General features: G+C 46.1%; 1 protein-coding gene across 2 annotated transcripts in view; it reads right to left on the bottom strand.

Annotated features, from left to right (window-relative positions):
- CLPB (ClpB family mitochondrial disaggregase) overlaps nucleotides 1-18,352 on the bottom strand; it is a 164,099-nt gene that overhangs the window by 70,207 nt on the left and 75,540 nt on the right. For both annotated transcript variants that reach the window (XM_027774047.1, XM_006140956.3), the window contains one exon: nucleotides 8,146-8,274. In XM_027774047.1, the coding sequence (XP_027629848.1) occupies nucleotides 8,146-8,274 (129 nt within the window). The remainder of the gene's footprint in view (nucleotides 1-8,145; nucleotides 8,275-18,352) is intronic.

Raw genomic sequence — 18,352 nt, forward strand, 5'->3', positions numbered from 1 at the left:
TGGGGGGCGCCCGTGCCCCTTAGTGAAAAATCTCCCAAAAAAAAAAAAAAAAAAAAACACCAAAAAAAACCAATCAAAAACAGAATCCACAATTACTCTGCCTCCACCGGAGCCTCCTCCTGCCTTTCTTACATCATTAGTACCAGGGATCAGACCACCAACCACCCAACTCAGAATATGGACCTCATCCTGACAACTCCTGTTCTCTTACTGACTCTATTCCTAAATCTTTCTGGGATTGGTCCCCTTCTTTCCTTTCCTATTTAAACTGCCTTAGCTCAGGCCTCACCTAGACAATTATAGTAGCCTTTTTTTAAAAGAATTATTTTATTTTAACTTTATCTATCTATCTATCTATCTTATTTACTTACTTACTTATTTGAATTTGACTGGAGAAGGAGAGAGAGAGAGACAGACAGAGAAAAGTGAGAAAGCAAGCCACAAGGTCTGGGACTTGAACCGCGATTAGAAGTCCAGCACCCTTAACCACCACATCACCTGCTGGTCCCTCAATAGCTTATTTTTTTAAAAAAAAAACAATCATTTTACTTAACTTTATCTACTGTTATTATTTGTTTTAATTTGACCAAAGACAGAGAAAGAGCCAGAGAGAGAGAGAGAGAGAGAGAGAGAGAGCAAGTGTGTGTGTATGTGTGTGTGTGTGTGAAAGCAAGCTACCAGGTCTGAGACTCAAACAGCTATCAACCATGTGGGAGTTCTGTGTCTTTAACCGTTATGCCACCCTGTGGCCCTACAATAGCTTTTAAAGTAAATATTTTTTCTTTTTCTAATCATAGTACTTCTAATCTTTTTTTTTTTAATCTAAGTCTTAAAAACTTTTAAGTATAAAAACATATACAGATAAGTACAACTCAGTGAATAGATATGATTAGATAAAGCATAACGCTGAAGCAGTTTGGAAGCCCTCTCCTTCATCTCCCCTCCCCCTGCCCCTGACGCCCCATGTGCCCCCTCTCCTAGTCACTACACTACTCAACCCCTGGAGGTTAACAACAGCCCTGACTTCTTTTTTCAATTATAGAGTATGTATGGATGAAACAGAGAAAGAGAGAAAAAAGCACCCTTAACAGGGGCTTCTTATGCTGTGGTCCCCTTTCCCTAGTCCTCTAGCTCCCCAAGATCCTGGTTACCCATGCCCGTGCCCAGGTTGTTTCAAGCCGACCCTGGGATCTAACCCCGGGATAGGCGACATGGCTTCCAGCCTTGCAGGGCACTTCTATTAGTACCACACCACGGTGGCTGAGCCAACCCTGACTTCTTATGGCATTGATTAGTTTTGTCTGTTTTGAACTTTAAATGCAGACATACAGCGAGTACTCTTGTACATGTGGCTTGTCACCTGAATGTTAGGTTTGTGAGATTCATCCATGTTTCTGTACAGACTAAGAGTTCACACACTCCCGCTGCTGTATGTGTGTGCATATTCCACAATTTACCCATTCTGCTATGTTTTGGAAATGTCTGATTTGTCTTGCATGTAAAACATGAAGCTTATCTTATTCTTCCTCTACATCATTATGGTTTCCTACTGGAAGATGAAGTTCAATTTCTTCCGCATGGCTTGCATTATCAGCTCCTGCCTCCTAGTTCTGCCTTCTGAACTACTTGCAATGTACTGCGGAACGAAGCATGCTGCTTTATACTCTCTTCAAACATACTGTTCCCCCTGCCTTTCTCCCTCATCTGCCCGGTAAACTCCCATCCATCCTTCACAACTGAGTCCTTCAAGACTGAGTGCCAACACCATCTCCTGTATATGTTCTCCAGTTCTCTCCAGAGACTTAAAAGGCCTTTTCGTTCTGATTCCAGAGCACCTTCTAGAATAGCTCTCATTAACAGCAAATCTTTGTTAAAATGGCTAATTTCCTCACTGAACTATGATTTCCTTCAGGGCAAAGACCATGCCCAGATTATCTTTATTTCCCTGGTGCCTAGGGCAGACAGTGACAGGAGAGATGCTCAGTGTTTGATAAATGAAGAAAAAGAATTGCTCATGGGTATGCAAGAGCTGAAGCTGGAAGGTGTCCTTGGGAAGAACAACCCTACCATCTCTATTCTGTGGAAGAGGAGGAAGGATTTGCCTGAAGGACAAAGGATCTGTTGGCCACAGAGTGGAACCTCTGATTCTCAGCCCAGGGCTCATTCCCCTCTCACACTGCTGGTGAGAATCAGAGTTTAACAGTCAACAGAGAACAGTCGGGGGCAAGGCTGACTTGTTTCCATATCTGGTGGTGCAGTCAGACATACAGACAGTGAAGGGACATTTCAGGACCTGACAGCCAGCTACCAGGCTGCTAAGGGAGGCTGCCAGCACTGGCAAGACTCTGCCTCAGGAGAGAATGGGGAAGTACAGGACTGTCTGATGAGGGCTGGTTAACACTGACAACTGAGCCCTGCGCTTGGAGGGAGGGCCAAGGAGGAGCCAAGAAAGTAGGTGGAGAGAGGCTGTGGGAGGCCCAGGAAAAGGGTGTTTCTGACAGCACTGGTGGTTGAAAAGGAAGTGGCACTGTGACTATAAGGAGAAAGAAGACAGCTAGAAAGAGGTGGCTCTAAATACGTGGAGCTGTAAGAAGTCAGAAACATTAGGACGTGACAGTGGCGGGGTAGGAAGCAAATATACTGTATCTCCCAAGGGAAGACTTACAACAATTTTGGAGATACATCAGTGTGTCCAGAAAACGTAGAAAATGGGGGCAGAGCTGCAAAGGAAATGAAGATATAAGGACATCGTTCTTGCTCTCAATCTACCTTGGTCAGAAAGTGAGACCAGAGCGCTAGCTGGTGGTACGTGGTTAAGGTGCTGGATCCCACATGGCTGATTGCATGGTTCAAGTTCTAGATCTGATAGCTTGAAAAACACACTGGGTACATGTGCTTGCATGCCCAAAAGCCTGAGAGGAGAATGGAGAAGGGACTGCTGTGTGACCATCTCTCCTGGTGAGACTTTCACACTTTCCTTCTCTCTCTCTGGTGAGTGCACATGCAACATACAAAACTTGAAAAAAAAAAACAAAGAAAGAAAAAGAAAGGGACTGGACATAAATTCCAGGGAATAAAGGCAGAAAGAGTAAAGGCACTGTGGTAGGAGCCCTGAGTCAACAAGACAGTGTAGCTGGAATATTAGGGCAGCCATAAAAGAAAAGTGATGTGAGTGAGGGTCAGACTAGGGCAATTCTAAAAGCAGCCGAGACAGGATGTTAGAATGCTACTTCCTTCAAACAAGTGAGCAGAGAGTGTTCTTGAAGTTAACAACCATGCATAACCATACACAACGTGCTACTGGCAGAACCTGCACCTGTCCTAGTCCTGCCTAAGCCTTAGGAGGGAGCCAGCATCACGCCCATTTCCAAGTGGAACCTGAGTAGACCGTGACTCGCCCAGGATCATGTGCTGTTGAGGGGCAGGGCCGGCATTCAGATCCTGACTCGAGAGCTCCTATTGTCCTCTGCAGCCTTCTCAAATGCAGTTTCTCCTTTGAACCACATACAGAAAATTACTTGAGTAATGACTTTCTCAATTCTCTCAAGAGTGATAGGTACCCCAGATCATTCCAGAGGCCTGGGAGAGAAGCTGACTGCTGTGTACAGTGGATGCCTTAGAGCATTAGGACTCAATGCCCTCGAGAAAACCTAGCCCAAAAAGGCTGCCACGGTTAGAGACAGGTTGTAGGAAGCAGGTCTGCTGGGGGGTCACGTGCTGAGAGGAAATGGTTGCTACAGCACCTTCACAGTCCTGGGAATACCGGGATGAGTCAGCTCTGGGGACATGAGGTACCAGGCTCCAAACATCCTGCCCAGTTACTCTTCTTTCCAGTGGTGCTGCCTCCCCGACCCACCTTTCCGAACTTGTAGTCAAGTGTGAAGCTGGGCTTTGCTGCTCACAAGCCATCAGCACAGGCCAAAGCAGCACCTTCAAAGACGACAAACTCAGAGGGGCCTGTGTACTCACTTGTCTGTGGAGGCTGGGGGTAGGTGACCGGTACTAGTTAATCCAGATGATCTCTGTCTGGTAAAACTCCCATTACCCTTCCTGATAAAGCTTAAGTACTCTCTACTCTAGAAAGGTTTTTACAACTGAATTCACCTCCCTGCCTACAAGGAGAAAGCATTTTGTCCTCTATGTCCCCAGAACCCTGTCTAGCCACTGCCAAGGCCATGACTCTGCTGTCATGGCTGGCATCTACATCTGTATCCTCCAAAAGTCTGAGAGTCTCAGGGTCAGGGAAATCTGCCTGGTCTCAGAGATGGCAAGTGGACCTGCCCAGTCACACAACAGGCTTAGATTTAAACCCAGGTCTGTCTGACTCCAAAACCTGTGCTTTTCTCATTTTAAAATTTGCTATAGGTTGTGTGTGTTCACAGAAGAGAGATAAAGAAAGAGAGAGGGAGATAGAAGGAAAGTGAGAAGCACTCCTGGGGTAATCCCTTGCTGCAATCCCTTCTCCGTTCTTCTCTCAGGATTTTGGGCATGTACATGTGTCTGGCGTGTTTTCCAAGCCACTAGACCTGGGACTCGAACTATACAATCAGCCGTGTGGTATCCAGCCACCCTAACCACTATGCCACCAGCTGGCACAAAAACCTGTGTTCCTTTCAGTGTGTTACCCAGTCTCCTGAAGACGAAGGGACCTTGAGCAGTCTGTGCTAAGCACCTGTCTAACACTAGAAATGCAGGGGAGGAACTATCAGAGTAGACCAGACCATCAGCAAAGGCTTCCAAAAGGAGGCCTTGGAGAACCGAGCATTCAGATGAGAAGAAAGGAAACGGGTAGGCATTTTAGTCCAGGTGGGAATGTTGTAGCAGAGACAGAATGGGGAGGGCTTCAGTAGGAGTGCAGGTTCCATGTTGGGAAGAAATGGGATTACAGCCGCCTTTATACAGGTAATGACGACAACGGAGCATCCACCATGTGCCTGCCAGAGGCTTTCACAGATCACAACCCTAATCCTCAGGCTACCCCTGTGAAGTAAGTGTTATTTTACATCTAAGAAAGCTTATACAGTTAAAGTAACGTGTCCAAGGCACACCACTAGTAGATGGGGGAACTGGGATTCTAACCGGGGTTGACTTGCCTCTAAAGCCTGAGGTGCCCTTTCCGTTACTCCCTGCTGCCTCCTAATGGACCAGAGAGCTTCCCACATTAGCAGCCTCATCCTGCTGCCCAAGTCTCCTTCCAGCTCACATGTGGACTTCTGGGCACAGAGCCAGGGCAGCTGCCCCCTCTAGATCTACCCCTCTAACATCTGGGGACTCTAAATCCCTTTGGACTAAGCAATGTCAAGGAAAAGACTCTGTGGACCTTGTGAGCATGGCTGGTCTTGGATCTCGCAGAGAACCTCCCTGAATTGCTTTGGCAGAGCTGGTGGCGAGGACAGGCTAAGAAAGCCCTTTGGAGGTCAGCCGAGGTCAAAAGACTTTGGAAATGTTACTGGTCACAGCCCCTAGGACAAGAGAATAGGATCCTGCCTCTCGGTTGGCCGGTTACACACACACACACACAAACACACACACACACAGGCAGATCAAGGGAGGGGTGGGGGAAGGGAGGTCAGAAGCTGGCAGGCCTGCAGGCCCCGGGTGGCAGGAACTTGTTCAGGTCTTCGAAGAAGACATAACAGGGTTAATGGTTTTGGCCCTTGAGGCGCGGAGACTAGGGCAGAGGGTATAAATGATGCTGACTAAAAAGGCAGGTGGGAGAAATGTAAAGGTGGGGCTACGGGCATCTGTTCCAAGTCAACAGGCAGGAACCATGGCCCAGAATGGTTCAAAGGGCCAGCCTAGCCTGCGGGGTGGGAGTGAAGGGAGCTTCAAAAGAGGCCTTCACCTCTTTATTTCAAAGGTGTTCGATCGGAGGGCTATGGAGAGGGGCTCTGTAGAGAGTGAATTCTCTATCTGTTTGGAGGATGAGGGGAAGCAAAGAATGTAAGCTACTAGACAATAGCTGGGAGTATTGATTGGTTGTAAGGCATGGCAGAGAATGCTCCAGTTCTTCGCTACAAATGTCTTGCCAGAAGAGCCTTCCAAAGGACAAAGCAAGAAGCATCCCACTTGGGAATCCCTCCAAAGGGCTTTCTTAGCCTGTTTTCTAAGTCTCTGCTTCTAAGCGCAGTGAGTGCTTGCTCTAAAAACACAAGTCATCTCAGACACTGTCGCCACATCCACTAAGTCCTCTCTTCAGTGTACATGCCCTACACCAAGAGACGCTTTGACTGCTCTGGGGTAGCCCCTTGTAGGCTGGGGTATAGGCCTGGTCTGAGTTTTAAGCCAGTGCTTTGGCGATGGCAGGATGGGGTTCCTAGGCAATCTATCCAGCTTATCACATCACTAGGGCTACAAGGTGACCTGGGGATGTTAGACCTGGGGAGGCAAGGGCTCTGGGATGGTAACAACTTTCTCTGAGGATTCGTTTGGAGAAAATGATTGAGTGGTAGATAACGAATGGCAGAAGTTAAAGAGAACATCACAGCTCACTGAAAACATGTTTCAAGGCCGGCCGTGTGGCACAGTGATTAGGTGCTTTGCCTAGGGGAAGATGGATGGATCCCACATGGCCAAACAGGGTTCAATTCATGGTCCCTCTGGCTTCCTAGCAGCTCATACAGGCATGCTCAGGATCTCAACAGGACAGAGAATTGGAGGAACAGGGATTGCAGCCTAACCAGGCCACAGTAGGGGGTGCTTGCTCTTTTTCTTTTTCCCTCTTGTGGATACATGTGCTCTCTGTCATGAATTTACAGAAAAAGTTAAAAAGAAAAAAAAGGGGGGGGGGAAGGGGCAGCCTGTAACACAATGGTTAAAAGCAGCGTGGATTGGGAACCAAATCCCATACAGTTGACTGCAGTTCGAATCCCAGTTCCAGCAGCTTGAAAAACACACTGGGTACATGTGCATGTGTGCCCTAACTGCTGAGAAATGGAAGGAAAGGGATCACAGCATGACCACACACCACTGGCAGGTGCTTTCTTTCTGTTTCTCTGGTGAGGGCACATGTCCTTGGGCAATGTCGAGGAAAAAAAAAAAAGATGCTTCAACCAGTCAGAGCTGAAGTAAAGTGGAAAAGATACCTAGGGAAGAAGTGGGGTCCCTTGGGTCTCTGACAGAAGCTAAGGAAATGCCAGCTGGCTGCTGGAGAGGCTACTGCTGGGAAGGAGGCAGGCATGCATCACTGGGGCCCAGGGCCTGTGAGGACCCTTCCAGCTCTCAGGTTCTATGAAGAATGGCCCTCCCAAGGGGACTCTGGAGTCCAGCCAAGAAAGGTCCTTGGCTTTTAAGAAGTGGCAAGATGGGCATGAATAGGCAGTTATATGCCACACGCTCACTCAGGGGCCTGGGCCCCACGCATGCTGGCGAGACATTTCTCTCTCTATCCTAGGGAAAGGCTGAAGGGGGATAAGGTGAAGTGGGAGGGAAAGTGATTACTTAAGAGGTGTCAGGAACCTAACTTCATACCAGACCTGGACAGGACCAGCCCAGCCTGAGTCCGGGAACAGCCCACACTGTCCTTGAAATGAAACTAGTATTCTTCAAAGGGACAGCCATCATTCAGCAAGGATTTACTGAGTGCTTACCATTTGCCAAGTACTATGCTAGGTGCTAGGGACATAGTTCTTGTCTTCAGAGAACTCGTGGTAAAGTTAGGGACTTCTCCTGAAGTCCTTCCCTTCTACTGAACAAATGACAATGGCTTTAGATTGTGACAAGTGCAATGTCAGAAAAGGATAGTGGGCCATGACCCAGATGAAATGGGGCCTAACTGAGATTGGGGAAGGAATGTTATCAAAGAAGCCCTGGGTTAGAAAGGATTTGAAGAGCCTCTCCATTTTCTGCTAGCCCTGTTCTGGACGTCACAGAGAAGAGAGGGTGCTTTTGGGGAGAGTGCTAATCAAGAACACTCTCCCAGCAGGTGCAGACAGGAAGGCACAAGGCATCACACAGGTAGGCAAAGAGCACACAGTAGCCATAGGAGGTCCAGTCGCATCCGCACACTGCCACTCTCAGAAAGCACAGCTACCTGAGGCAGATCTAGCTCTGGAGGGGAATGGGCTCTTGGCAAGTGTGGCATTTCAAGGATGGAAAGACTGCCAACACTCTGTCCCCTGCCACCCCTGCCCATCATGCTCTCACCTCCATCAAGCAGCTCCTTGACGGTGCGGTAGTCATCAGCAAGGACAGCATAGTGCAGGGCAGTGCAGCCCTTGAAGCTTGCACGGTTGTTCAGCCGGTTGTTGAAGTCATCTTCTCGGGTGACTAGGACTAGGGGACAGCAATACAAACCCAACTGTTAGTAACAGAGGCATGAGCCACCAATCTCACCTGCTTTTTCTTGCCATTTTAGTTTACTCATCCACTTACTCACTTAAAATGGCACTTACTGGGTGCCTGGCCATCTGTACTGGGTAAGAGATGAGACAGTCGAAGGTCAATGCCAAAAAATTTACTGCCATCTATTCTATATTAGCATTCATCGTGGGGACATGATCTGATGAGAAAGGCCAACAGCAGACAGATGCTTGTACTACTGTTTGAGATAAATGCTGCTAGGTAGGAGGTATGTTAGGATGATATAGAAAGACAGAGGGAAACTTAGCTTAACTTGGGCTTGAAGGGAGAATTCCTGAAGATGGGAAACTTGATGGATGAAGAGGAGTTATCCGGGTGAAGAAAGAAGGTGAGGGTAGGACAGGAAACAGAGACTATTTTCAGTGGAAGAGGAACACACTTTTCTGCTTAGAAGATGTTTACAAGCTAGCAAGGGAATAATTTCAGTTTTTAATTTTTTTTATTTGCTAGAGGGTGTGTGTGATCACCAGAGAGAGGAAGAAAGCACTCCCCATGGAGGATGGTCACACGGCAATCCCGTCTCCTCCATTTCTCCCTCCTTTAAGAATTTTGGGCACGTACACATATGAGCCTCATAGATTTTTTCAAGCCACCAAGGTCCAGGACTCAAACTGCACAGTGAGCCATGTGAGATCCAACCACCCTAACTGCCACGCCACTGGCTAGGCTCAAGTATTTTTAGTTTTTAAGGAACATTTTAAATTTATTAAAGCAGTTTAAGACCACAGAAAAATACAAAGAAAAGGGACCAAAATCTTACCAATTTGGGAAATTATATTTAATATTTTGGTATATGTCCTTACGTGTCATTCATACCAATCTATCTTATAAAATTCAAATTTACTGTATATGCAATTTTGTAATTTGCTTTTTTACTTTGAATAAACACTTGTAAATATTTTTTGCAAAGTGAAAAGGAAAAGCATTTTGGGGGTCCAGCAGGTGGTGTGGTGGTTAAGGCACTGAACAGTCCCACATGGCCAACCATGGTTCGAGTCCCAGACCTGGTAGCTTGCTTTCTCACTTTCCCTCTCCCTGTCCCTCTCTCTCTTTCTCTCTAGTCAAATGAAAAAATGAATGAATATTAAATAAATGATTCTTTAAAAAAAAAAAAAGAAGAAAAAGCATTTTGTGTGGTCAAAGAACCAAAGCCCTCCCAGGCTCACTCAAGTGCTAATATTCATAATTCTCCAGATTAACATAAATTAATCTAAAACCAGTTCATCATCTTTACAAGACATTCTGGGTTGGGCGACCATACACATCCCTGTGCAATCCAAAGTCAGTCCTAGTTTATGCCTGTTGTCTGGATTGTCCCAGTTTGGATAACCAACTGAAAGGTTACCACACTGCTAGAGCCTTCCTTTGGGAAATGAGACTCCACAGAGTAATACCCTGATCAGGTGATAGGGTTTCTTTCTGCTGCGTCTATGTTCTCTCGTGGGCTGAGTTTGTTGGGAGTAGAATTTGGGTCCCACCTACCTCTCTCCTTCTTCTCCCCTAGTGTGTGGCACATGATCTGCAAAGGGCACGCTCCTCGTACCTCTTACTGGATAAGGGGGTATAGTCAGTGAAGAAGTGACCTTACCTAGGTTGTTAAAAGCACCATATAGGCCCAGCTACAGTGGCACAAATGGGAAGGCAATGCTGTGTGATGGCTGAGGTCACGTGGGGACGCCCAGGTTTGCTTTCGAGCCCAACCTGAACAGGCCAGGTGAGGGGGTGTGTGCTTGTGGTCCTAGCTAGTGGGGAGGCTAGAGCAGGAAAGTCTTAATGTGCAAAGACCCTGTCAGAAATATCTTTCTCTTTCATTCCTGTTTTCATGCTCCTACAACCCCCTGCAAAAAAAACAAAACACCCACACACACCAAACAATTCCTAAACCATTCTTTTGCAAGGGTCCTTGAATGGAGTCTGCATTTCCCCTTCGCAATATTAAACATCCTATTTAAAGTCAGTCGTGCCTCTTCCTAATACTAATACATTTCACTGATTAACCTTCTACTCTATGCTTGGCATGATCACTTCACACAATCATCTTTCTAAGTTCCCATAACTACCTAGCATAGCAGGTATTATTCTCCCCATTTTATAGATGAAGGAACTGAAGCTCAGGGGATCACAGAGCTGAGTGGTTGAATGAGGCTTAGAACCCAGGTCTAATCTGAGTTCTCATCCTTCTTTCCATCATATGTGCTATCACATTCATTTTGCAAATAAGGAAATCAGGGCTCAAATAAAGAAACGGAGGCCAGATGTTCTGATCAGAGGCTTGGCTCTTACTCCTCTTCTTTTCCTGGTCAGGTGAAGGTACAAGCATACTCCCCAAGAAACTTGCTCATAATAATAATAAAACATGGTGGGATCAGGAGGTGGAGTGGTGGTTGAGGTGCCGGACTCTCACATGGTGCACCTCAGTTCAAGTACTGGACCTGGTGGCTTGCTTTCTCACTTTTTTTTTTCTCTCTCTCTGGAAAAATTAAAATAATAATAATGATGATAATAAATACAATTAAATAATTCTTTAGAATAATAAAATGTGGCTTGAGGCCAGTAGCTATATCTAGATAAGTTATTCTGGGTAAAAGCATCTCAAATGTTTAGCCAAATAAAGTTGGTGGAGTGACAGCTAGAAAACAGACTATACTCTCTGTAGCCCATGGAATCAATGATAAATCAGCTCTTCTATTCCAGGCAGGGACTTTCCAAACTGATGGCCCCTTATTCCCACCCCTGGAGTGTGATCCGAGTTTTCCTGGAGCAGGGGGAACAGGAAGTAAGAGGGCCACTGAGCAGTTAACACAAGTCCCAGGTGCATCGGCACCTGCACTTCTCCTATTAGAGACGACCTCTATCAGAGATTACTCACTCTTAGCCACAGTCTTACCAAACTGTGCTAGGTGAGCATGTTTCTAGCCCACTACAGGTAGGCTAACAGAAGGCTGGGGAGAATGGTTAGAATCAAGCAGATTGATTACAACCACACTCTGGTCAGGCAAGGAGGGAAAAGAACAGGACAATGAAAAGCTGACAAGGAATTCAGAGTACAGCACCTCAAACCCCCCACAGGCATCACTGAAATGCCACACAGGACGTAAACTGCTGAATATAATGATAGTTGGCTTAAGGAAGCAAGAAGAGTGTAATCTGTTTCACAAAGAAAACCCATCATTCATTCAACAAGCAGTATTCAATGAGAACAAATGCATGGTGGTAGCTTGGGGAGATATAATGAGTAAGACACCGTTTCTGGGCTAGCAAGTGGTGTGGTGGTTAAAGTTGCTGGATCCCACATGAGCGACTGCACGATTCAAGTCCTGGACCCTATGCACTGGACGCTGTAGTAAGGATTAAATGAGGCATTCTGAATTACAGGGTTTGATACAATGCCTGGCACACGGTATCGCTCAATAAATAAGCTCTTATCCTTGCTGTCTAGTTTGTGCTTCCAAAGTATATTCTCTGTGAAAACAGTTTTCATTTGGGGAATCCTGATGACATTTTCCCTCTCAGAAAGGCACAGAAAGCACAAGAATGTAGTTCCGGGTTAAGAAACATCATTTCATTTGGTGCCACTCAGCAGTTTCTTGCCTGACAGCTTCATTCACCTAACCCTCGGTAAAAGCCTGCGTACTGATATTCTACAGAACACTCTGGAACTGAACAAGCATAATCTGTAAAGCATTTTCATTTGCTTACTTATTTCAGAGTAACTTGGTGAGGGATAAGTTTACCCTTCCATTTTCTAGATAAGGACACTGAAATCCTGAAAGATGACAATTAGTTGGTGGTCTAGACCCAGGTCTGGTTCAATTGGGCCCATTTTGTGCACTTTTTTTTTTTAAACCTTTTTCCCAAAACTTAACTTTATTTATTTATTTAAATTTGACCAGAAAGGGACAGAGTGCGAGAGTGAGAGATAAAGTGAAAAAGCAAGCTACCAGGTCTGGGACTGGAACTGCAGTTGGCCATGTGGGAGTCCAGTGCTCTTAACAACCATGCCACCTGCCAACCCCCATTTTGTGCTCTTAGCATGAAGCTCTTTCCCCTTTTTACCCAGAGTTAGATGCTCTGTCCCAAATGAATGTGCTGAAGCCTCTGGCTCATTAGATCGTATGCTTTTCTAGTCACAAAAAGTGGTTGAAGGTAGAAAGGAGTTGGGGGTGGTGCAGTGGCCCTCCCATGCACAAACGCCTCCCTACACTTCAGTGAGGAAGAGTAAGCAAACCCCTGGAAGCTAAAGTGATTCATCCACAACTGTCGCACCAGCTGGCCACCAAGGTGGTCTTCCCCTGGCCCTATGTTTACAGCTGGTCCTCAGCCAGTGAACCGTCGCCTTCTCAACAAAGACATCTAACAGCCTCTCTCCTGCACAGGCTCAGGCTCCCGCTTCTCCCATCAGCCAGCAGTTCCTGTCCCTCAGGAGGTCCTACACAGGAAGAGTCCTGAAACACCACTAACATCCTTTTGCTCCCACCTCTGACTTCTGATGTTGAAAAGCCTGTCATGGCCAGAGTCAGTCTGGGAACTTATGGCAGGTATAGGCTAGATATAACTTCCCAGGACTCCTTGGCCTCGCCAGTAAGGAGTCAGCTAGGTAGAAAGTAATCCCTGAAGCTCCTCAGGAGGCCCTGGCTACTCCCTAGCACTGCTCACCACCCCACCCCACCCGCCATACCACCACCTCCCTCATGAGAAATACTGTAGTTATTTAAGGTGAAGAGTGATTTAAAGTGGGAACCAGCAGTTAGTGTAATGGCTATGTCGCTGGACTCCCACGTAGTTGACCACAGTTCATGTCCCGGACCCGGTGGCTTGAAACTCATGCTGGGCACGTGTGCGTGCGTGCCCAAGATCCTGGGTGGAGAATGGAGGAGAAGGGATTGTGGTGTGACCATCCCCTTGGTGGGGTGATTTCTCGCTTTCTGTCAATATGTCTCTCTCTGTCAGGCGAGCGCATGCGCCCTATAGCAAAAAAAAAAACCTCTCCAAAAAAAAAAAAAAAGAGTGATTTAAGGTAAAAGCATCATACAGCCTGGACTTTTAGCTCTGTCATTTATTAAGTTCTTTTACCTGTAAAATGAGGAATATGGAATATTTAAATACTATGAGAGTCAAATCTAACAAAAGGTTTTATAGTTTAGAGAGCACTTCAAGATGATCATCCCCTCACCCTTACGACAACCCACATAGGGCAGAGAGGTCAAGTACTGTTACCTCTACTGAACAAATGAGGAAACAGAGGCTAAGAGGCTTGCTGGCCTGCCCAACTCACACTGCTGGTCAGCAGTGGGCTAGGACTAGACCCCAAGCCTGCCTGGCTCCCAGGTCTCTGCTCTATCTTCCACACTGCACAGCTTCTTTGGTGCCCACTGGCTTAAGCTTCCAGAGCTCAGGAACTAAGCTGCATCTCATCAAGTCTCTAGGAAGAAGTCAACTTTCTCCCACCAGGGCTTTCACCCTCTGGGCAGACTAAGACCCAGCTGAGACCTGTCAGTACTACAATCAGAATCAGAGCACTTGCCCCTCCTGTCCCCGCTCAGAGCTCTGTCTATAATCAGTGCATGAGGAGGAGTGGTCTAAAATCCCCCAGAGAGGCCTCGGACTTCCCAACTTAGATGGCTCACTTCATGTCATCATTTTCATCCTTCTACCACCATTAAAATCAGAGAAAGTGTGGAAAGCTTCAGCCTCAAATATATTCTAATTATTTCTTTGTAGGGAGTTCACTATTAGACACCCTTTTCTGGTGAGTGCTGTATATGTATTATCTCACTAAATCCTCACCATCAGCTGAGAGAACCATCCTACTGCTAGTGGGTCTGTCAATTCTGCCCCTTGCACGGTCTTCAGCCAGAGGAGGGGGTAAGAGGGAGACTTCCTGTGCTGAGTCAGCCTGAGACCATCCCTGGAGAGGACAGGCCCTTCATTTCCTCCCATAGCCCGGAAGACCTTCCTCCTCGAAATCCTACTTGTTTTCTTCTGGAAGTCTCTTCTAGTTCTGCCCTGAATGCTCGCAACACTGATTGTACATAGCCATTTAGCAGATAATTATTTACTGTCTTACAACTCTGCTTGGAATACATTGTGTAAAATTTTTCCTCTGTTCTGACCCCTCATATAGAGCTTAGACTCCTCACGGATGTCAGGAAGACTGGTTTGTCACTTCTTCTTTATTCCATACGGTGTCACAACTACTTATGAGCCTCACATAAGCCTCCCTCTGTCCATACCATGAGCACATCGTTACCGAGCATCTGCAGCACAGTACATGCTGGGAGACACCTCAGGTCTGATGGGAACAAAGATGGGTACATGGAACATGGCTGGGGAGGGCTCTCTCAGGAAAACAGTCCTGAGGACCAGAGGGAATTCGCCATGTGGACAGGGATAGAGAGCATTCCAAAAGAAGTGTCATTTGCAAAGGCCAGAGGGTAAAGCTCATTACCTATCTGTTCAAGAAGCCAGCAGTCCTTCAGTGAGCCTCAAGAGAGAGTTAAGGTGGCTGGAGCAGTGGGTACAGATGAAGTTGTCCGGGTGGGCACAAGCCTGATCCAGAAGAGGATTTGACTTAATCTTCATTGCTACAGGCATGTAAATTTTTAAATTTTTTTTTAAAGACTTAGGCAGCTTGGATGGGACAAGCAGATGACATAATGGTTAAGTTACTGGACTCTCACATAGGCAACCATGGTTCTAGTCCTGGACCCGGTGGCTTAAAACTCACACTGGGGGGAACCAGTAGTTAGCATAATGGCTATGTCGCTGGACTCCCACGCAGTCAACCGTGGTTCGCGTCCCGGACCCAGTGGCTTAAAACTCACGCCAGGCACGTGTGCGTGTGTGCCCAAGATCCTAAGAGGAGAATGGAGGAGAAGGGATTGCGGCGTGACCATCCCCTCTGGGGGGTGATTTCTCGCTTTCTGTCTCTATGTCTCTCTCTGTCTGTCTGGCGAGCACATGCGCCCTATAGCGAAAACCTCTTTAAAAAAACAAAAAACAAAAACTCACTGGGGAGCCAGTAGACGGTGTGGTGCTCGGGGCGTTAGACTCCCACCCTGTGGTTCAAGTCCTAGACCTGGTGGCTTACTTTCTCATGTCCCTCCTCCCCCTTTCTGTCTCTCTCTCTCTGGTCAAATTTAAAAAATAATAATAATAAATAAAACAAAAAATAATTACAAAGAAAAAGAAAGAACAAAAAGAAACCTCATGCTGGGTGTGTGTACGTGCGTGCCCAAAATCACAAGAGAGAATGGAGTAGAAGAGATTGCAGCATGGCCATCCCCCCTGTGTGGTGATTTCTCACTTTCTGTCACTCTGTCTCTCTGTGTCTGCTCTGGCAAGTGCAAGCTCCCTATAGCAAAAATCTTTCTTAAAAAAAAAAAAAAAAGAAAGGAAAGAAGGAAGGAAAGAAGGAAGGAAGGAAGGAAGAGTTAGGTAGGCTGGGATTGGCAAAAACAATAGACCTGGAGGCAAGAGAACTGGCTTCAGAACTGACTCTTTCACTAACCTAGTATGTGGTTTCGATCCCTCTGTGCCCCACTGTTTCTTTTTTATGAAGTAGAGAGGTTTTTCTACGTCACTGGTTCTACAGTTTCAATGGAGAAAGAATCCCCAGGTGACTGGTTAAAATATGTTCTTCTTGGACCCCACTTCAGCCCATTCAGATTCCTATGCAGGACCTGGGAATGCACATTAAATGAAAAAACCCCGCCGTTTTCCTCAGATAACACTCTGAGGAACACTAGACTAGATGATGTCCGAGGATCCTTCCCGCCTGAATGTTCCAGTGAATAACACAAGAAAAACAGGAAGCTGGCCAAACCCGTCTTCTCCCCACACAGCCCTGCTCCGGAGAAACCAGGATGCTCTACCCAACCCCCCAGGTCACCCCATCTTGGGATGAGACCCACTCCTACTAGTCTGTCTCCTCATCCATCCTCCAAATGTTAAGTACTTTCCATAAGCTGAGCCACAGGATAGAGAACAGGCCATGACTTTGGGAGATTGTAAATGCTACAAATAATATAAAAATATTCTCTTTTGTAGAGTATCTCTAAAAGGAAATAATTCAGAATTCTGAGTGTGAGTGTGACTGGGAAATTACTTCATCTCCCTAAAATTCTACCAATTTCTCTCTCTTTTTTTTCTTTTGGAGAGGTTTTTGCTATAGGGCGCATGCGCTCGCCAGACAGACAGAGAGACAGAGAGTCAGAAAGCGAGAAATCACCCCCCAGGGGGGATGGCCACGCTGCAATCCCTTCTCCTCCGTTCTCCTCTTGGTATCTTGGGCACGCACGCACACGCGCCCGACGTGAGTTTTAAGCCACCGGGTCCGGGATGCGAACCGTGGTCAACTACGTGGGAGTCCAGCGACATAGCCATTACGCTAACTGCTGGTCCCCCCCCATTTCTCATTGGTAAAATAGGGACATTAATGTGCGTTAATTATGTTGCTGTGAAATCTGAGGTGATGTGGTGTATAAGGGGCCCAAGAAACAATTGGCACCTGGGAAATGGCAATTTAAAAATCACCATATCATCCTCCATCCTAGAACCCACAGCACACCCACATGGATCTGCTGCCTCTCCTGCCAGGTCCCAGTTAATTTCTTCAAAGAGATTTTCTACCCTGTCTTCCCAGCTTCCTTCCTGTTGGTCAAGGCCCCCATAAGAGGACCTTGACAATCCTATATGAATCCTCAGTAGGTAGCATCGAATATTAAAAAGAACATGGGAGTTGGAACTGGTGAGATTATAAGGCAAAACTCACTTTGTGATTTTGATCAAAATACTTAACACTGGGACCAACAGATGGCATAATGGTTGTGTCGCTGGACTCCCACATAGCCAACTGTGGTTCCAGTTCTGAATCCAGTGGCTTCAAATTGACATCAGATGTGTGTGTGTGTGTGTGTGTGTGTGTGTGTGTGTGTGTATGTGTGTGTGTACCCAAAATCCCAAGAGGATACTGGAGAAGGGATCTCAGCATGGCCATCCGTGTCCCTCCCTCCCCCCCGGGAGGGGGGCGATTTCTCACTTTCTGCCTCTCTGTGTTTTTCCAGCAAGTATAGGCACCTTATGGCAAAAATCTCTTAAAAAAAAAAAAGCAACTCAGTTTCTTCATCTACAGAACAGATAAATCAGCTACCTCACAAGATTCAATGGCAAACCCAATTAAAATATAGACAAAGGATTTCAACAAACATTTCTCCAAATAAGATATAAAAATGGTCAAAATGCACTTGAAATGATGCTCAGCATCATTGGCCATCAGGGAAATGAAAATCAACAATAATGAGATACTACCTTACACCTACTAGGATAATTATAATAAAAATAAAACAACAGAAAATAATAAGTGTTGACAAGAGGCAGAGAAATTAGGACTTTCATATGTGGGTAGTAGAAATATTAAATGGTATACCCACTTTGGAAAAGTCTGGCAGTCTCTTGAAAGGTTAAAGACTGAAACTCTACTCCTGGGTATGTGACCAAGACAACGGAAAACATTATGTTCTCATAGCAACTTGTAAATTAGTATCTATGGCAGCATTATTAACGATAGTCAAAAGTAGAAACAACTCAAATATCCCTCGAGTGAGAAATGGATAAACAAAATGTGGTATATCCATACAATGGAATCTTATTTAGCCTTAAAAAAGAATAAAATATTGATACATGCTGCAGCATGGATAAAACATTATGCTAAGTGAAATAAGTCCATCACAGAAAGACTAAGAATATCTACTTTAGATAAATATACGGAGAAAGAAAATAAATTAATAGCTGCCAAGGAGGGGCCAGATGGTGGCCAAGAGGGAAAACATGATGTCATGAAGGGCAATCCCACACCGGAAGATTCCCAGTTCAAGTCTAGAGACTTCCCTGAGGATGTCGGCACATGTGGTGGCATGTGCCTGTCACCCAGCAATCCGGGAGGCTGAGGCAGAAGATCACAAGCTTGACGCTAGCCTGGGTAACAAAGTGA

Source organism: Tupaia chinensis, unplaced genomic scaffold, assembly GCF_000334495.1.
Source record: "Tupaia chinensis unplaced genomic scaffold, TupChi_1.0 Scaffold000047_1, whole genome shotgun sequence".
Taxonomy (NCBI): domain Eukaryota; kingdom Metazoa; phylum Chordata; class Mammalia; order Scandentia; family Tupaiidae; genus Tupaia; species Tupaia belangeri.